At 45.1% G+C, this 16,226-nt stretch overlaps 4 protein-coding genes across 4 annotated transcripts; 3 read left to right on the top strand and 1 right to left on the bottom strand.

Annotated features, from left to right (window-relative positions):
• Positions 1 to 9,635: 9,635 nt before the first annotated feature.
• On the top strand, positions 9,636 to 10,502 carry CCR75_001806 (uncharacterized protein; the record flags this gene model as incomplete). The annotated part of the gene is made up of 1 exon (XM_067959907.1): positions 9,636 to 10,502. One exon carries the CDS (start codon positions 9,636 to 9,638, stop codon positions 10,500 to 10,502), a length of 867 nt encoding a protein of 288 aa, XP_067820984.1.
• Positions 9,677 to 11,703, bottom strand: CCR75_001805 (uncharacterized protein). Its single transcript, XM_067959906.1, has 3 exons — positions 11,505 to 11,703; positions 11,358 to 11,448; positions 9,677 to 11,275 (listed from the first exon to the last, which is right to left on the bottom strand). The coding sequence occupies exons 1-3, from the start codon at positions 11,696 to 11,698 to the stop codon at positions 10,574 to 10,576; spliced, it is 987 nt and encodes a 328-aa protein (XP_067820983.1). The 5' UTR covers positions 11,699 to 11,703; the 3' UTR covers positions 9,677 to 10,573.
• Positions 11,704 to 12,813: 1,110 nt separating this feature from the next.
• CCR75_001804 (uncharacterized protein) lies at positions 12,814 to 14,490 on the top strand (the record flags this gene model as incomplete). Its single annotated transcript, XM_067959905.1, has 1 exon — positions 12,814 to 14,490. The coding sequence occupies one exon, from the start codon at positions 12,814 to 12,816 to the stop codon at positions 14,488 to 14,490; it is 1,677 nt and encodes a 558-aa protein (XP_067820982.1).
• Positions 14,491 to 14,634: 144 nt separating this feature from the next.
• CCR75_001803 (uncharacterized protein) lies at positions 14,635 to 15,393 on the top strand (the record flags this gene model as incomplete). The annotated part of the gene is made up of 1 exon (XM_067959904.1): positions 14,635 to 15,393. One exon carries the CDS (start codon positions 14,635 to 14,637, stop codon positions 15,391 to 15,393), a length of 759 nt encoding a protein of 252 aa, XP_067820988.1.
• Positions 15,394 to 16,226: the final 833 nt, after the last annotated feature.

Raw genomic sequence — 16,226 nt, 5'->3', positions numbered from 1 at the left:
TAGGCTCGGAATCCTCTATGTTAGAACCATAATGAATAGTGGTCTGAGCAAATGGCGTTGTGATTTTACCCAACGGAGAAGCAGCTGCGCAAGTATTGGCAGCGCACTTATTAATGGTCGCTGCGCTAGCCAGCGCACGACGAGACAGCATCTGAAAACTTTGCTGTCAGCATGTTTGGGGCAATGAGAGAAGTTTGATGGGCAATAATGCGTCATCATCCTTCCTCATAAGCTCGTTGTCCGCATCACTACTATGGGGTGACGGCAACGATGTCAACTCATTGTAGTTGCCAATGAGCGACGATTCAACATCCTCACTTTTAAGTGGGATGGATCCTTAAGCCCCGTTAGCGCGACAGCAGCAGTCGGTGTCGGCGTTTAGACTAAGGCATTAACGCTGCCGGTGTATAAACGCGGCGCGTGCGCACCTTTTACGTGGCATCTTTGGCGCCGTGTATGTAAACACAGGTCGCTAGAGTGACTGAGAGAACTAGCGGCGCATTAAGCAGCTCGCAGTTTCTCCTTCTTCTTTGACGAAAATTTAAATGTTAATTCGTTTTTAAAGGGGGGTGCTGTAAAGGGCTAAAGTTGCCTTAATGTTACGCAGTCCTCGTTAAGTACACTTGGTGAACTTAAGGGGTTGGTCAATTACTTAAGTGAAGTAACTAGACCCCACCACTTCGGTGTGGTTCACATTGTGATCCACCCTTGTGTATGTGATGCACGTAGGTGCATTGTCACTGAAAGGAATGACGCCTAGCGTCATTTATGTTGCCGGCTAGCGTCATTCAAGATACGAGGTCGCCGTTCGGGATGTTGACGAAATGGAGCGATTTGACACGTCTTGAAGTATTCAGAATAATAAGCTCACAATACATATCAGAGTCTATCTACAGAGATGGCATTTATGATTGGTTAAATTAGGTTTTATATTTAATCAATTGAGTATAAATCAGTCGAAAAACTACTTTCTAGTTCACAAGTGCGCACGTAGAGCTGGATTCCCGCTCCCGTGACGTCACTTAAACTAAGGCACCTGGTTCGTTAAATGAGGTCGCTTGGGCGCCCACCAAAATCCTCACTGTACGTGAGAGAAGACGATAAAACCGCTTGGTTGCTGCGCTAAGGTGTATGCTTAGGTAGAGCGTGGCCGCATTAAGACGTGCCCACCTACAGAGAATATACAACTGCTGTTGCTGCGTCTATGCGAAGTGGATTTGATTTTGAACTGAACAGAAGGCCATTATGACTGTAGTTGTTTTCAAGCACTTAAAGTGACGGTGCCAGAAATGAGTACATGTTTACTCTCGTATGTGACGCATCCGATTCCACAATCGGCTGTACACTATAAACCGATGATGTTCGGGTCGAGGAAACTTTTCTTAAGCGGCCGAAAAAAGGTTATCAAGTCACGACGAGAACATATTTGCTATAAATGAAGCTCTGGTTAGGTTTAAGCTGCCAATTGTGTAAACCAATTTATGATCGATACAGCTAATGCAATTTAAGACGGTGACTCAGTTGTGGTATTTCTTGTAACAATTGTCGAGCTGATTAGCGCTCAACACGGAATGTAAATTCCGCGATGAATTGTATCCGATCAAACAGAAAGTGCTTGCTGATGCGTAATTGCGTCGACATGGCTACCAATTATCACATGTTGCTACAAAGGTAATCCGCTTGTGATGTATTTTCATTCTCAGGTACGTCACAAGTCCATCATTCGAAGGAGCGCCAGAAAAGGACAAGTCGGTGTGACATCGCCATCGTGCACAAGTCAATATGTTCTTGTACGAAGATGGACTGCTGAATTACAGATTGAGTGGGTAAGATTCAGGAAGGTTGTGCAGCTTTTTCGGAAGAAGTCGATATGAAATCTTTTATAAAGGCAATGGCGCGTATATAAGTGTCATTTAGTGAAGAGATATCTTATTTGGCAGTTCAAGACAGCATTAATGGCCATACTTAAAGAAATTACACACATTCAAGTCTGTAAACATTTTAAGAGGCTCCAGGTGGTAACGTTGAGCGCTGCTCCTCAATGCTGCTTGCCTGTTCCAGCAGTCGATTCCTGGAAGCTCATGAGTCTGCTTTAAGTTTAAAATTTTCTAAATATAATGTCGGAACAATTGGTGGTTTAGTATATGCGGGCTGTAAAAGCAAAATGATGGATGAGCCTCCTTACCCAGATGTGTTCGTATTTCTGGGTTGTGTAAGCAACCTAGTACATGTGGCACCTTGCTCAAAGACTTGGTTGATTAGGTGACGCCAACTTTTTTTTCAAGCACATTTACGGTGCTCATAATTTGCGATGCTTTATTGGCTTGGTTAAACGACGCAAATATGACAGCGCTTTTTCAAATTAGATGGTGAAATGACGCGTCAACGTTCACTTTATGATAAGTTTGAGTTACATAACTTCTCATCGGAGTCGCATTGTACATCGGCTCTTGCATAGATCATAGTAATGTTAAACTTAAGAAAAGAGATGTTCAGACTTATATGATGAGTACGATCTGGACATTTAGACAGCAGAGACAAAGGTCGGGTACTCTGGACGCGAAGCGTCTGTAATGTCACATGGTGATATTACGAACAGCAATATATACAGTCATCAATAGTGTGACTGGTAACGTTGAGGGTGATGTTTGCCTTGAAGCTATCTCATCGTTATATGCAATTTAGAGCTAGACGAAATGTCTGTGGATGAGGTCGGCCAGGCCTCAAAGGCTGGTGAATTATCTAAGATGGGGGCATTCGACCAGATACTGAATTAAACTCACCATCGTTTCTAGATGAGGCCGTTCTTGAGGCTTGGACAGCCTTTGTACCGAATGTACAGAACATAGGCCGTGTGTTCTGACTTGACAAGCTAAATGCTTCTTGTGAACAGTTTGAAAAATGGACCGTAGTCGGTGCACGCTATAAGTTGCCCCTTTTGTCTAAAGAGGCAGGGATACCTTGCCTTTTATGGGTGGACTCATGCTCATGCTGCTTAAAGGGTGCAGGTCATGCCCCTAAGGAAGCATATTCCCTCAAAAATTCTTATTGGAGGACGCTCATCTCTTACAAGATGCGTCAAGGGATTGAGATCCTCCAATCCCTTACGTGCGCGGGAAGCGCTCGTTCTCCGATGGACCTTCTGTCAAGGAGGATGGGTCTCGTCGTACTGCAAGACGAGACCCGGACGGCCACATGAGTTGGGAACGAGGTTCTTAACTATCATGCGAAGGTAGACAACATCTCCAACGAATGAGATAAGTGGTTCGAACCCCCTTTACCTCACGGTGGTTCGAGAAGCTTTCAGCAAGAACACGCTACTCAAATCCATCAATTGATGTGGGGGGGAGGAGAAATCGGGTTCTCTCGTTTGACGAACTCGAACCAACAACGTGATTAAATCACACACTTTATTATTTGAGTGAGGATATTGATCACGAGCGATCCCGTCGCCGCGAGTCAGCAGTGACGCTTAATAATCTTTCTCGTGATTAGTTGAGAAGTTGTGCTCAGGTTGCGACTGATCAACGGGCGAACGAAGGGACGCATATGTCCCTTCAAACGAGCTCGTGACAGCTCGTCAGAAGATCTCTTCCTTGGACGAAAGAGTGGATCGACTGGTTCAAGAGAATCAGACTTTCTTTCGAGACAATAAGGTTCTGGCTCGGAACCATCAGGCTTTGGCGGATGCGTTAGACTTTAGACCGCTCCGGTTTAATCCGGAATCGGAAGAGTCCTCGTACTGATGGTACGGGCGGAGACACCCAACATAAAATGTAGGATGCATTTGCATTCTAATAAGCAACTCAATCATGTACGCATTGCCTTGGCGATGTAGTGCACAAAAGGGCCGATAAACTTGGGCTTAACTTTATTACTGCCGTCATTCGTCACTACATATTTTGGTAGGTTTATTGTAGACAGTAGGACTAAGTCAATGAAAAAATGTTTGCTCTTCCTTTTTTGTCAGAGTACCGTTTCTGTCGGTCCACCGCATCAGCGATGGAATTCTGTACGAAACGGACCACTGCTGCTCTAGTCAACAGAAAACTACCTGCTGACTCTGTTTTATTTTTGTTTTCAGTGCGACCGGCTCGCACTGCGGAGATATCAATCTCTTCACTATTGAGAGTGATATCGTTCTCATGTTTTCGATGCTGAGTCTATCAGCATCGTTGTCAAAGTCAGCAATAGCACTATTGTTGTTACTGAGTTTGTCCACTTCAATTTTAATTAATCTAACATTGGTATCCTTCGCATTGACTTTAGTGCTAATGCGTAATGAGCAAGAGCTAAAAATTCTTTGTTCGGGCGAGTCCCTCCCCCTGAATAAGAGGCACTCTCAAACAAGGTAGGTATACGTGGGTGGCATAAGCCATACAGAAAAAATGGTGTATGCTTTGTAGAAGCATGCACTAAATTGAAAAGGGTGGACGTATCCGCAAGGTATTTTTTCGAGAATACGGTTGCTTGCTCCGCCTGATTATCTGTTTCAAGACGATCAGAAGTTGATGTTTTCAACTGTGTTCCAACACAGTTTGCCAATTTTCCGCCCTGAATCTAGGGTCTCGATAGACCAGTTCGCGGGGTAATCCATAAAGTCAAAATATCGTGTCAACAAAGATACGAGCACAGCCTTTGGCTGTGGTCGACTCCGGTACTGCAGCAAGATGTACTATTTTGCTAGAACGATCAACAAAACCAAGAATGCCATAATTCCTATGTTCGTCTTGGGTAATCCGAAGACGAAGTCCATGGATACAGACTGCCAACGCTGTGCCGAAACAGGCCGAGGTTGTAACGGAGCACGGGATAGAGCAATGGGCTTCCTTCGTAACAAATTACGCAAGCACCTATGGACTTGCGGGCGAACTCATACTGGCGTGGCAAGATAGCGACAGGCGCATCGATAACTGTGATGGAACGCGTAAAAACATTTGATCGCACATTAAAAAGATTTAGAGTATAAGACTCAACGTGAGATAGGTCTTCTCACGTCCACGATAACCACCAATATGTGCATCGTGACACTCATAAATGATGCGTAAACGTAAATCATTATGCGTGGGGGTGACGACACCAGGTGTTTCGCCAACAATGGCTGTGTAATACAATAACCCTTTGTTAAGGATCTAAACTATTTCGACAATTCTTCTTAGGATTGTTGATATGGATTTCTAAGGTATTTCATAAATCCTTTCAGAACCTTATCTTCTTGATAAGCACTTCTAACGTCGTCGAGTAATGTTGACGACGGAACACAACGGTGGGTATGCGCTCAGTGTTGGTTTGCGCATCTGGATCAAAATCGGGCCGGCGCGAAAGGGCATTAGCAAAGACGTTAAGTCGTCCTGATTTATACCTCACGGAGAATTTATACTCCGCGAAGAAAGACAACCATCTCGCCATTCTTTGCTAGAGGTGTAGACTGTTTACGGCCGTGCGGTAAAGACGCATGGTCCGTATATACAATTAACGGTCTATCTCCCAAGAGATAAACCTTGAACTTGGCCAGTGCGTATTCTATAACAATTCGTTCCTTAAATGCACTTGATAGTTGCGTTCAGCTGGTTAAAGCTGAAGCAATTGATAACGGACGACGCGATTTGCGCCGTCTGTGTCATAACGCACAGCCGAATGCAAAATCGCTGGCGTCACAGACGACATGAAAGGTCGGTCTTGGTCAGCAAACGCCAGGATTAGCGATTGTGTCAACCTTTGCTCGAAGAAACGCTGACAATCAGCGTTCCGTGACCACTTTACATTTTTCTCTAACAAAGAAGAAATATGTGCTGTAACTTCGGCATTATTGCGTGAGTACTTTTGCAGGTTGGCCGCTAAACCAAAAAAAATCCTAAGTGCCTTCCATCGACTGAAACAGGCCAATCGGTGGTCGCCTTGATCGTTTCTGGATCCGGGCGTACACTGTGTAACCTCGGTGCACCCAAGAAGAGGTATTTCGCTTGCAGTGAATATAAATTTCTTGAGACATGCATACAACTTGTGTTTACGCATAAGTGTAAGAACCTTTCGAACGTGGGTACGATTGACTTCAACATCCGACTTTCCGGTTATGGCTCTTGTATGAACGAAGACGTCATCAAAATAACTCAATGCAAAATCTCGCACGGATCTCAACAGATCGGTTACACATCTTCTTAAATGTCGAAGGGGCATTATTCAGTCCCTGTGGATGACAAGCCACTCTCATAGCATACCGCTTGTGGTGATTACTGCTGTAAACGGAATATCTTGTTCACACAAAAGGAACTGATAGAATCCATCCACCAGATCCATTGACGTAAAGATAGTACTCTTTGACATACCATCAATGATTACGTCTTTTCGTTGAATCGGCGTTAGCCGGTACCGTTGCAGCGGTTAATTTATTGAATGCATGCACAATCCGCCATCCTTTTGTTGCTTTACGCATATGGAAGGTCGGAGTGCTATGTGGGGATGCTGATTTCCTCACATGGCCCGCTGCCAAGCGATCGGCAAACAATCATTCGATCGCTTTGACTTGTTCACAAGGTAATGGCCATTGCTTCATGACACAGTATTTCGAACCTGGGATTAGGTCGATTTCATGTCGAGTGCCTTTATCCTTAGGCAACTCGCACAATGATTCAGGGAAGACATCCTTAAATTATGTTAAATCCTTATAAAGAGGGTTTGTCTTCAAAGACTCACAGGATTGGGACGTTAAACGTTCAATCCGAGTCTTCTCATCGAGGACACTTTCGTCCATCGATGAGTTGCTGAGAACCCGTTCGTTCCTAGAAAATACTATTTCCGACTGAATATCGGCCACGTGATTGTCATCTGTGTCAAGTACGCAGATCTGCTTGACTTTGCCACTACGCGGATCACGCAAGAACTGTTTCGACTCTAGCGTTGGCAATTGAGTTAACTTTGGAGGCGCAACTAGATCAAGTCTATAAGCGCCTACACTTGATCCATTGTTTAGTAAGACATTTATTGTATCAGTTTCCTCTTTGGGACTTATTTCAAAAGGTACTTGGGAATCGTTGCCACATGTTTCCAAAGACTTATTCCCACAGTTATATTTGGATAGTATCCTCCCCAGCTGCCTACAGCAAGATCCTCAACGAACTACTCTCCAGTCGATCTAGGACGATCGGCTTTCGCACTGCTTCTTATAGACAGGCGTATTGAATCTTCTTGGATATTGCTTTTCAAGCAAGCATCCTTGTTTCGTACCACTCAACTTATTCGAGTGGTCGAACTTCGACGCTGCCTGTGCTCGTGCACAGACATCGGGATCTAACTCCATATTGTGTTGAGTATTCACACTGAGGTCTTGTGCAGTCAATGCTAACGACCGACCACAAGTGATACCATCGCACGCACTCATAGGACATCCACACGCTTGTGGACGCTCAAAGACGTTCATCAGTTGGCCAGCTGATGAACAAGAGACAGGCATCGTCACGGCTTGATGCTAAGTTTATACATGGCTCGTAAATTCTGAACCAGAGTAATCCAAGGATGACATCAAATTTGTCATCAAATCTAGTATGATGAAATCAACACAGTACTGTTTACCCTTTAACGTGTATTGGATACCAAGTACACGTTTCTTTACCGTGACAGATGCGCGTGTTGCAAGGCGCACTGTCATCCTCGTTGGAGGGATATCGCGCTCAAAATGTTTGAGTCTACGATCATCTAGCGATTGGAGTCTAATAAATTAATTCGACGCCCCACAATCGACTAGGGACTTAAGTGGCAACTTATTTGACACTTCTTTTCAGACTGATGGGGTTAACCTCATCCCCTGGGGCAGTTGCACACAATGTTTGTGTGTAAGGAGCAACTCTCGCCAAAAGGCCTGCAAATTCTTTTGACGTTGCTGGATCAGTAGGGCGTTCCGCACCTACTGACCCCGACCGTTTTATTGACGATCCCGCCTCGACGTTGCGATTTTGCAACAGTGTCGGATCAGCGTCCTCCGCTGTTTCTAGCGAGGGGTCGGTCGTATCGCTCACTGTTTTCAGGCACTGTCCGTGGGGCACTACACTCATCGGCGTAGTGGCCCGTCTTTTGACAGGGATTACATTTTTGTAACCGTTTGTAACTTGAAGAGCGAGGTTTCTCGCTCTCTTATACGAGAGATCCATGGGCTCTGGACCTCCGTTGTCTTGTCGTATCGGTGAACGATATGCACCCGAGTGGACGAAAGTCTGCTTCCGGCTGAAGTCCTCCTTTCCGCTATAGACATCGCTTGGTCGAGTGACTATAATTCTAGCCGGAATAGGTGGGTGTTAACAGGACCGTCTGCAAGACCTTTAATAAATACAGCCACCTGTGTTTGTTCACCAATTGGATGACTAACAATACAACTTACAAGGTATCGTGTATATTGGGCGTAAGCGTGAATGTTACGCTTGCCCTGCTTCAAATTCAGGAGCTCGGCTCGAGCCCTGAATTCGGTATGTGGCAGCTCAAATGTTTGTCTGAGCCGGGTCTTAAAGACCTCATATGACCCAAAGACTTATGGGTCGTCCTCAAGGCCCAAGATTTGGCACGTCTGGCTAAGTTGGACATGCCAAATTTCACTTTCGTCGCAACAGCATGGCGCAAACGGCTGGCCCGCCTACGACCGAGCTAATTCGTTCGATCGCTCTCCATTCAAGGTCACTCAAATGAGTAAATCCTTCACGCGTGGCGTGATAGCCTTCTCGAGGGACTGAAAAGCTCCCACCTTCTTCATCCAACATGTCCATGTTGGATGAGCGTCCTTAGGTCGTTGAACGGACTACCAAATGCTATCAGGTGTAACGGGGCATCCTTCACTAAGACTAATTAGTACTAGTTAATCTTATACTGATTTCAGTGTAGGTGGGGTGCCTTAAAATTTCACGAACACAAAGGTACAGAGAAAGGTTTCTTAAGAAGCTAAGGGTCTTTAGCTTAAAGATCTAAACTAAGGCTTGGAATAAAGAAAAGTAAAACTGTATTAGTATATTTAGTTTCCAACGTTACGATCTTCTATCTACTACTGAACTTATTATATTAATAACTTACTAAGTATGGCGCCTTATTGCGCACCGCACAATCGTGTCTTGTATCGATTGGCGGGGTTGATTTGTACTTTAATCAACCATCAATAGAGCTAATATCAGTATAGATAATAATTTTGTACGAATTAATTATTTCCTCCTATAGGGAACAATATTTATTATTCCTCTTATAGGAAATAATACTTATGAAACGGGACTACAGCTGCCACGATTTTTAGCCATATAAATGGAATTTTTAATAATATTACATATTTTAAATAGAAAAAGGGTATTTTACACATTATGTGAATTGTGCCTCATTAACGGCTTATCAACGATTACAGCCCGGCCGATTGTGGTCCAATAGTGGGAGAAATTTGTGGTACGAGTCTAGCTAACCTGGACATATTGCAAAGGATGTCCGAAAAAAGAAAATTTGTAATCTTTCAAATCTGACTATATTCTTATAACATAGAATGTAGCTCTAAAATTTCTCGTTATGGCATTCGGCGCAATTGTCTACAATCTTATTGGAATAAATAGTTCGTCCCTAAAATACCCATAATCTAAATGCTTTTTTTTTGCCTTCGAAAAACATATCGTCTTTCAATGGGCGAGCGCAAGGTGCTGAACAAATACTTTCCGCCGGATTTCGATCCGTCGCTGGTACCACGCCGAAAGAAACCTAAAAATGAGCAAGTAGAGGTCCGAATGATGCTACCCTTTTCCATCCAATGCGCCACGTGCGGCGAGTACATGTATCGGGGCAAAAAGTTTAATTCGCGTAAGGAAGAGGTGCTTGAGGAGAATTACCACGGTATCCGCATTTACCGCTTCTACATAAAGTGTATAACATGTTCTTCCGAGATCACCTTTAAAACGGATCCCAAACGAGGTGACTATGCTGCTGAGCACGGCTGTCAGCGCAACTTTGAGCCTTGGAGGGAGAATGAGGACGAGGAGGAGGCGGCCATCACTCAGCGGGCCGAGGAGGAGAAAGGAGACGCAATGAAGGCACTTGAAAATCGAACGCTTGACTCCAAGCGTGAAATGGATATTTTAGATGCGCTTGACGAGATCAAGGCCATAAATCAGCGCCACGCCAAGGTAGACACAGACAAGCTACTACAGCAGCACGCGAATGTCGATAAGCAGAACAGCGAGGAGCGCGACAAGCAGTTTGAGGATGATAGACAGGAGGCTCGTCGTGTATTCACAGAGAAATTGTTATTGCAGCAGTCACAGAATGCATTGAATGAACCCGTGCATGGTACAACTGATAAGGCCAAGACTGTTTTGGGGCGGACCATCTTGAGCGAAACAAATGTTAATAAGTCAACGACGCCCCCGCTAAAGTTAGCTGTAGCATTTAAAAAAAAGGCAACGGCACTCTTAAAACAGGAAACGATACTGAAGGCCAAAACCCCGATTAAACCTGTTCCTAGCTTGGTGGCAGAATATAGTGACAGCGAGTAGGACCAAGTTCCAGCGCATTTCTAAGCAATCTCATCCCTTTACCAAGCTTAGCAAAGGCAAACCTCAACTTGTCACGGATTAGGCTCATATGGCGCTAGCAGATTCGTAGAGAAAGCTTTCAGAGACGGAACGCCACGCACCTCCTCCGTCAGGAGTGGCATCTCCACCACATGAAAATCTTCATACAAATCATAAATCTGATCAATGTACTTTTGCTGCATCCTTTGGCGGGCGCTGCAGCTCTTGCATGTTGATCCCTCTTCCGGGTACAGCACTTGATTGACTACTATATTATGCACGTCGATTTCATACTTCGTGAGCTCCTGTACAAGTCGCTCGGTCTCATAGAGTGATAGGAATTCGGGAATGCATACGCACACAAAGGTAGTGCGTCCCGGGTCTTTAAATTGCGCGTTCACCTTCTGAATGACCTCACGCGTTTGCTCGAGCTTGCCTAGCAGCATCTCCTGCGAAGGCAATGCACCTCCAAGCAAAGCCGAGACTTGAGAAAACATGCCCGAAAACTGGTTCTTAAGGGATAAGATCTTGTCAAAAGCTTTATCCAGCGCCGTCGGGAAACTAAGCAACCGAAGCGTGTGTCCTGTAGGTGCTGTGTCGAATACAATAACCGAGTAGTCCATGTTTTGCACTTGCTTCATAAGTTCAGCGAAGCTCATGGCCTCGTCAATTCCCGGGATGGAGTTCGTCAGATCTTTCATAAACGAGGCCATGCCTGAATTGTCCTGTACGCCGTCAGCATTCATCTCCTCCAGCTAATAATAGCACCAAACATTGCACAGAATTAGTATGCGTAGCAGCGTTCAGTAACAGTTAGATCCCAAAGCCTTCACGTACGTCCACGTTGGGATCAATCTCCATGACCGCCAAATTAGAAAACCCTTTAACAGGTGTTGGCTCACGCGTAAATTTCTGTCCAAACGCATCACTGCAATGTAAAGTGTTACACAAATGACAGGGATGCAATATAAATCTTGAGCGCACCTAAGATTGTGGGCAGGGTCCGTGGACACGATGAGCACCTTCTCGCGCTGCGCTGCTAGCTGGATTGCGAGACAACAAGACGTAGTAGTCTTTCCTACCCCACCCTTTCCTCCTACAAATATCCACTGCAGCGATTTTTGCGCGACCAGATTGCGCAGGCTTGCCTCAGGAACGTCGACTTCTTGTTCCGCCATTTAAAGTGCTGAATGAACGATTCGATGCTTTGTTTTTTATGCTTTGTTTTAGTCTAATCATATGTAATAAAGAAAGAAAAGAATTAAATTCGGCTATATGACAGATAAAATAGCGGACATGGTCAATTTCAAAGTAAAAGCTATAAAATTAGGGAATCCCACCTTTTCTTTAATTAGCCCGGATTATCCCGTCACATAAGTAAAGAAGTACAAAAAAAATTATTAGTTATTCATTTTTGACTTAACAATTTCAATACTACCAAACTTTGGAATATTGACGTGTATTTCGTTTACATATTTTTAGATACATACGGGTCCATCCCGCAAAATTTAGCTTTAAATGTCTTCTTTGACGATTAAGAAGCGGTAATAGCATTCATTATAAATCAGCTTTTCACATTTGTACCTGTTCTGTCCGGGGTGTGTAGAATTCGAGATCGCGTAACCCAGTCATGTGTTTCCAAGATGCTGTAGCGCAAGGGAGCTCATGCCGACATCCAGCATCAAGCTTAAGGCCAGCATCTACTACGAAGCAAACCCTAAACAAAGCGGGCACAATCGAGATAGGAAGCTAGAACTTTGAGTGACACAATTGCCACCAAACATTGAAGGAGTCACTTGTCAGGCAACATCTCCCACGGTGACGCATGTAATGGGATGACGCTGATGCTTAACCGACATGAAAATGTTAGTCGAGGCACCAAATCAATTCAAAACTTTCCATCCGAAATTGATAGAACCATGTGGACCTCGATTGCATAATCTGCGCTGCGCCTCTGCTGCCCATCGTGCCAATCTGGGTTGGGCTTCTTGTCAAATCAAGCTGCTGCCAAGATTCTATCTCCATTTCTACTGTGGTCCAGCTCAATGTCTTGGTGTTTGTAAGGATATGGCTCGTCGCTGCACGATTTTGGGAGGGACGACACGTCGAAACCGTTTCAAGTCTAAATCTGCTAAAGCAAATGTTTTAGAATAAGAATGCTTGCACAATCCTATACATTAAACCTCGTATAATTAAAGTTTCAGTCGTTGTAGCCTGGATACTCTATCCCACGTGTACCCTTCCGTTTTCATTGGCACTTTAAAATTCGAGAATAGCAGAGCACCCGAATTAAATGGCTCTAACCCGTGCATCCGTCGCCGCTGGTCGCATGCAAGCCGCATCGCGCTGTCCCTTCATGCACGCACTTCCCACTGCTCGTGCTGCTTTACTGCCCAATATCGCACAGCTAGCGAAGTTGTGTCCTCATATGTCGTCAATCATGGCCGCAGCAGCCGCCAGTGGCCCAACGTCCTCACAGGCGCATGCAACATCAACGACTTCCGATGCCACTCTAAAGCGTATCGCAGAAATTAAGAAGAAGGTGCAGCAACAGAAGGCGAAGCAACTTGGCGTACCCAAGCCTTACTCGTCTGCGGTCGCGCAATTTCCCACTACCCCCACTCGCCAGACGCGTGTCGGTGGCCTCTCAGCTTCTCAATATGAAAATGGTTTTGCGCAGACGATCGAAACCATCAAACGTGAGGGCCGCTACCGTCTCTTTGCCGATCTGGAACGCAAACGTGGAAAGTTCCCCCGCGCTACACACCACGAAGTCTCAGGAAAGACGAAAGAGGTTGTCGCGTGGTGCTCGAACGATTATTTGAGCATGGGTCAGAATCCGAAAGTTATTTCTGCGATGCAGGAATATCTTATGAAGTCTGGCGCTGGCTCTGGAGGCACGCGCAACATCTCTGGCACGAATCATAACCACGTGCTGCTCGAACGAGATCTGGCCAATCTTCACCAGCAGGAGGCTGCGCTGCTCTTCACTTCATGCTACGTGGCCAACGATAGCGTGATTAGCACTCTGACTAAAATCTTTCCAGACCTCATCATGTTCTCGGACAGTCTTAACCACGCCTCAATGATCCAAGGAATCCGCAACAGCGGTGCGCAAAAGTTTGTATACAAGCATAATGACATGATTGACCTCGAAGAGAAGCTTCGATTGGCTGACCCGAAGGCTCCGAAGCTCATTCTTTTTGAAAGCGTTAATTCCATGGAGGGCACGGTCGCCCCATTGCACGAGATTTGTGATCTCGCGGACAAATACGGAGCCATGACTTTTAATGATGAGGTGCACGCCGTTGGTCTCTATGGCAACCGCGGGGCTGGTGTTGCCGAGCGCGACCATTGTCTGGATCGGATTACAATGGTCACTGGTACCCTTGCAAAGGGTTACGGCATCATGGGCGGGTACGTGGCTGGCAATGCGGCACTGGTCGACGCCATGCGGTCATGCGCCTCGGGGTTTATCTTCAGCTCGTCCATGCCTCCTATGCTAGCTGCTGGTGCCCGTGCATCAGTGAATCACTTGATGGAGAGTCAGGTGGAGCGGATGGCGATGCATACGCGCTCGCAAGAACTGAAAATTAAACTGGTGGATGCTGGCTTTCCGCTGCTGCCAAGTGTGAGTCATATTATTCCGTTAATGGTATGCGACGCCGTGAAAGTGAAGGAAGCCTCGCGTATTTTAATGGAGAAATATCACATCTACGTGCAGCCAATCAACTTTCCTACTGTGCCGCGTGGCGAAGAGCGTTTGCGTCTGACGCCGTTGCCAACCCATACGGATGCCATGGTGGAGGACCTCATGACTGCGCTTGAGGACGTGTGGACTACACTTGATCTCCCTCGCCACTATGTGGCCAATGGGGAGTATCTGCCGAAGGTGGAGTGGACGAATTCACCTCTAGGATTTGACGAGGAATTCATGATGCAATCGGCTGAGGTTGCCTGTGCTGCTTGAGGTTTTTTTACTTAAGGCATTATGATGGAAAAGTAGTTGTGTTTTATACAATTATTGTACATCATAAAGTCTGACGTTATCTGAGCTTGTTCATCTGTCTTTTAACTTTATTTTCCATTTTGTTCTTACCGAAGCAGTAAGAGAATGAGAACTTGGCAGTACCTGACACTGGACGCCACTGGCACGCTGCTGCGTCCGGCAGAAGCCATTGGAGCAACGTATCTTCGCTTTTGGGAGGCAGAATCTGGGAATTCCTTCTCATCGTCGCGCCGCACCGTATTGACAAAAGCGCTCACAGCGCACTTCCCGTCCGAATTCCGAATGCTATCGCAGCGCAGACCAAACTTTGGATCTGACGGCACCGACCCCTCCGCGTTCACGTGGTGGCGCGACTTGGTCATTCGCGTAATGAATCGAGCGGAAGTGTTCATCTGCACCTCAATTAATACAGAGCAGAGTGAGCGCTTCACAAGTCAATTGTACGCGCATTTTGGCCGTCCGGAGGCCTGGTCGGTATTTGACGACGTGCGGCCGACTCTCGAACTTTTACAAAAGTCGGGCGTGCCCATGGGCGTTTTCTCGAACTTTGATGAGAGACTGGAGCCGCTGCTGGTTGGCCTCGGGCTGCGAGACTTTTTTTATGTTGTTACGAAGTCATATGACCAGCCACACATGAAGCCACACGCGTCAATCTTTAATTCAACGTTTAAAAATCTCCAGGGAAATGGCGAACGCGTGGTTCCTAGCAATTTTTTGCACGTTGGTGATCATCTTACGAAAGATTATAAAGCTGCAAGGGCCGTGGGTGCACAAGCCCTGCTCCTATGCAGGGAAAGTCAGAAACCGCCGATCCTTGAAGCGAAGGACTTAATTGACACGTTGCAGCAAATTGTTTACCATTAAGCTGAAACGGGAATTTTTACTGTTATAAATTAAATAATTTTGCCTTTTCTATATGGTAAGGATAATTCTGTAGGAAAATGATGTTTTGGTGGTCGATCTTATAGCGAATTCTTAGCAAATTTGTAGTATCCTGTTGAAGCAAGGTTACCTTTTCTCGGGTAGCGTTATGTTCATGTTGTATGAAGTTGACTATAGCCGTATATTAATTGTCCCATTTCAAAGCAACCAATATGGCGCTAACGGCCCACCGCATTCGGCCGATCTCATTCGTTCTATGGCTTTCTTTTTGTAGTCACGCAAGTGAGCGAACCTCTTAGGCATTAAGTGAAAGTAAAAGCTTTTATGAGGCTTGAAAACTCTCTCCCTCTTCAATTATCATATCCATGTTGGTTGGAACGTGCGTAGTGTAACGGGGTGTATCGTTCAATGAAATTAACACTTAAAGGTTGTTAATTAATATATTATCTAAAAGGTAGATAATATTTGCAGGATATTACTATATATAGTAATATTCAGAATTCATATCCATAAATAGGTATAAACCATTATACCTATTTATTCCGCAGACTAATCAGCTGTAGGAGTAATCAAAGAGAGTGTAACAGATAAGATAAATATAAGAATTCAATTACGTGTTTAGTATTAGATTATAATTAAGTTAGCATTTACAAAGATAGAAAAAGAGACACTTAATTATATTAATGCAGTTTTCATTTTACCCTCTTTAAGCTAGTTACCTTAAAGAGAAGTCTTCCTCTGCATGTACTAGTGTACGTGAAATAACGTAAGGCACCACTCGCAACTGAAGCAGTGCGAAGTGGACTTGTACTGAA

Source organism: Bremia lactucae, linkage group LG5, assembly GCF_004359215.1.
Source record: "Bremia lactucae strain SF5 linkage group LG5, whole genome shotgun sequence".
NCBI lineage: Eukaryota > Oomycota > Peronosporomycetes > Peronosporales > Peronosporaceae > Bremia > Bremia lactucae.
This window is presented reverse-complemented; position numbering and strand designations above follow the sequence as displayed.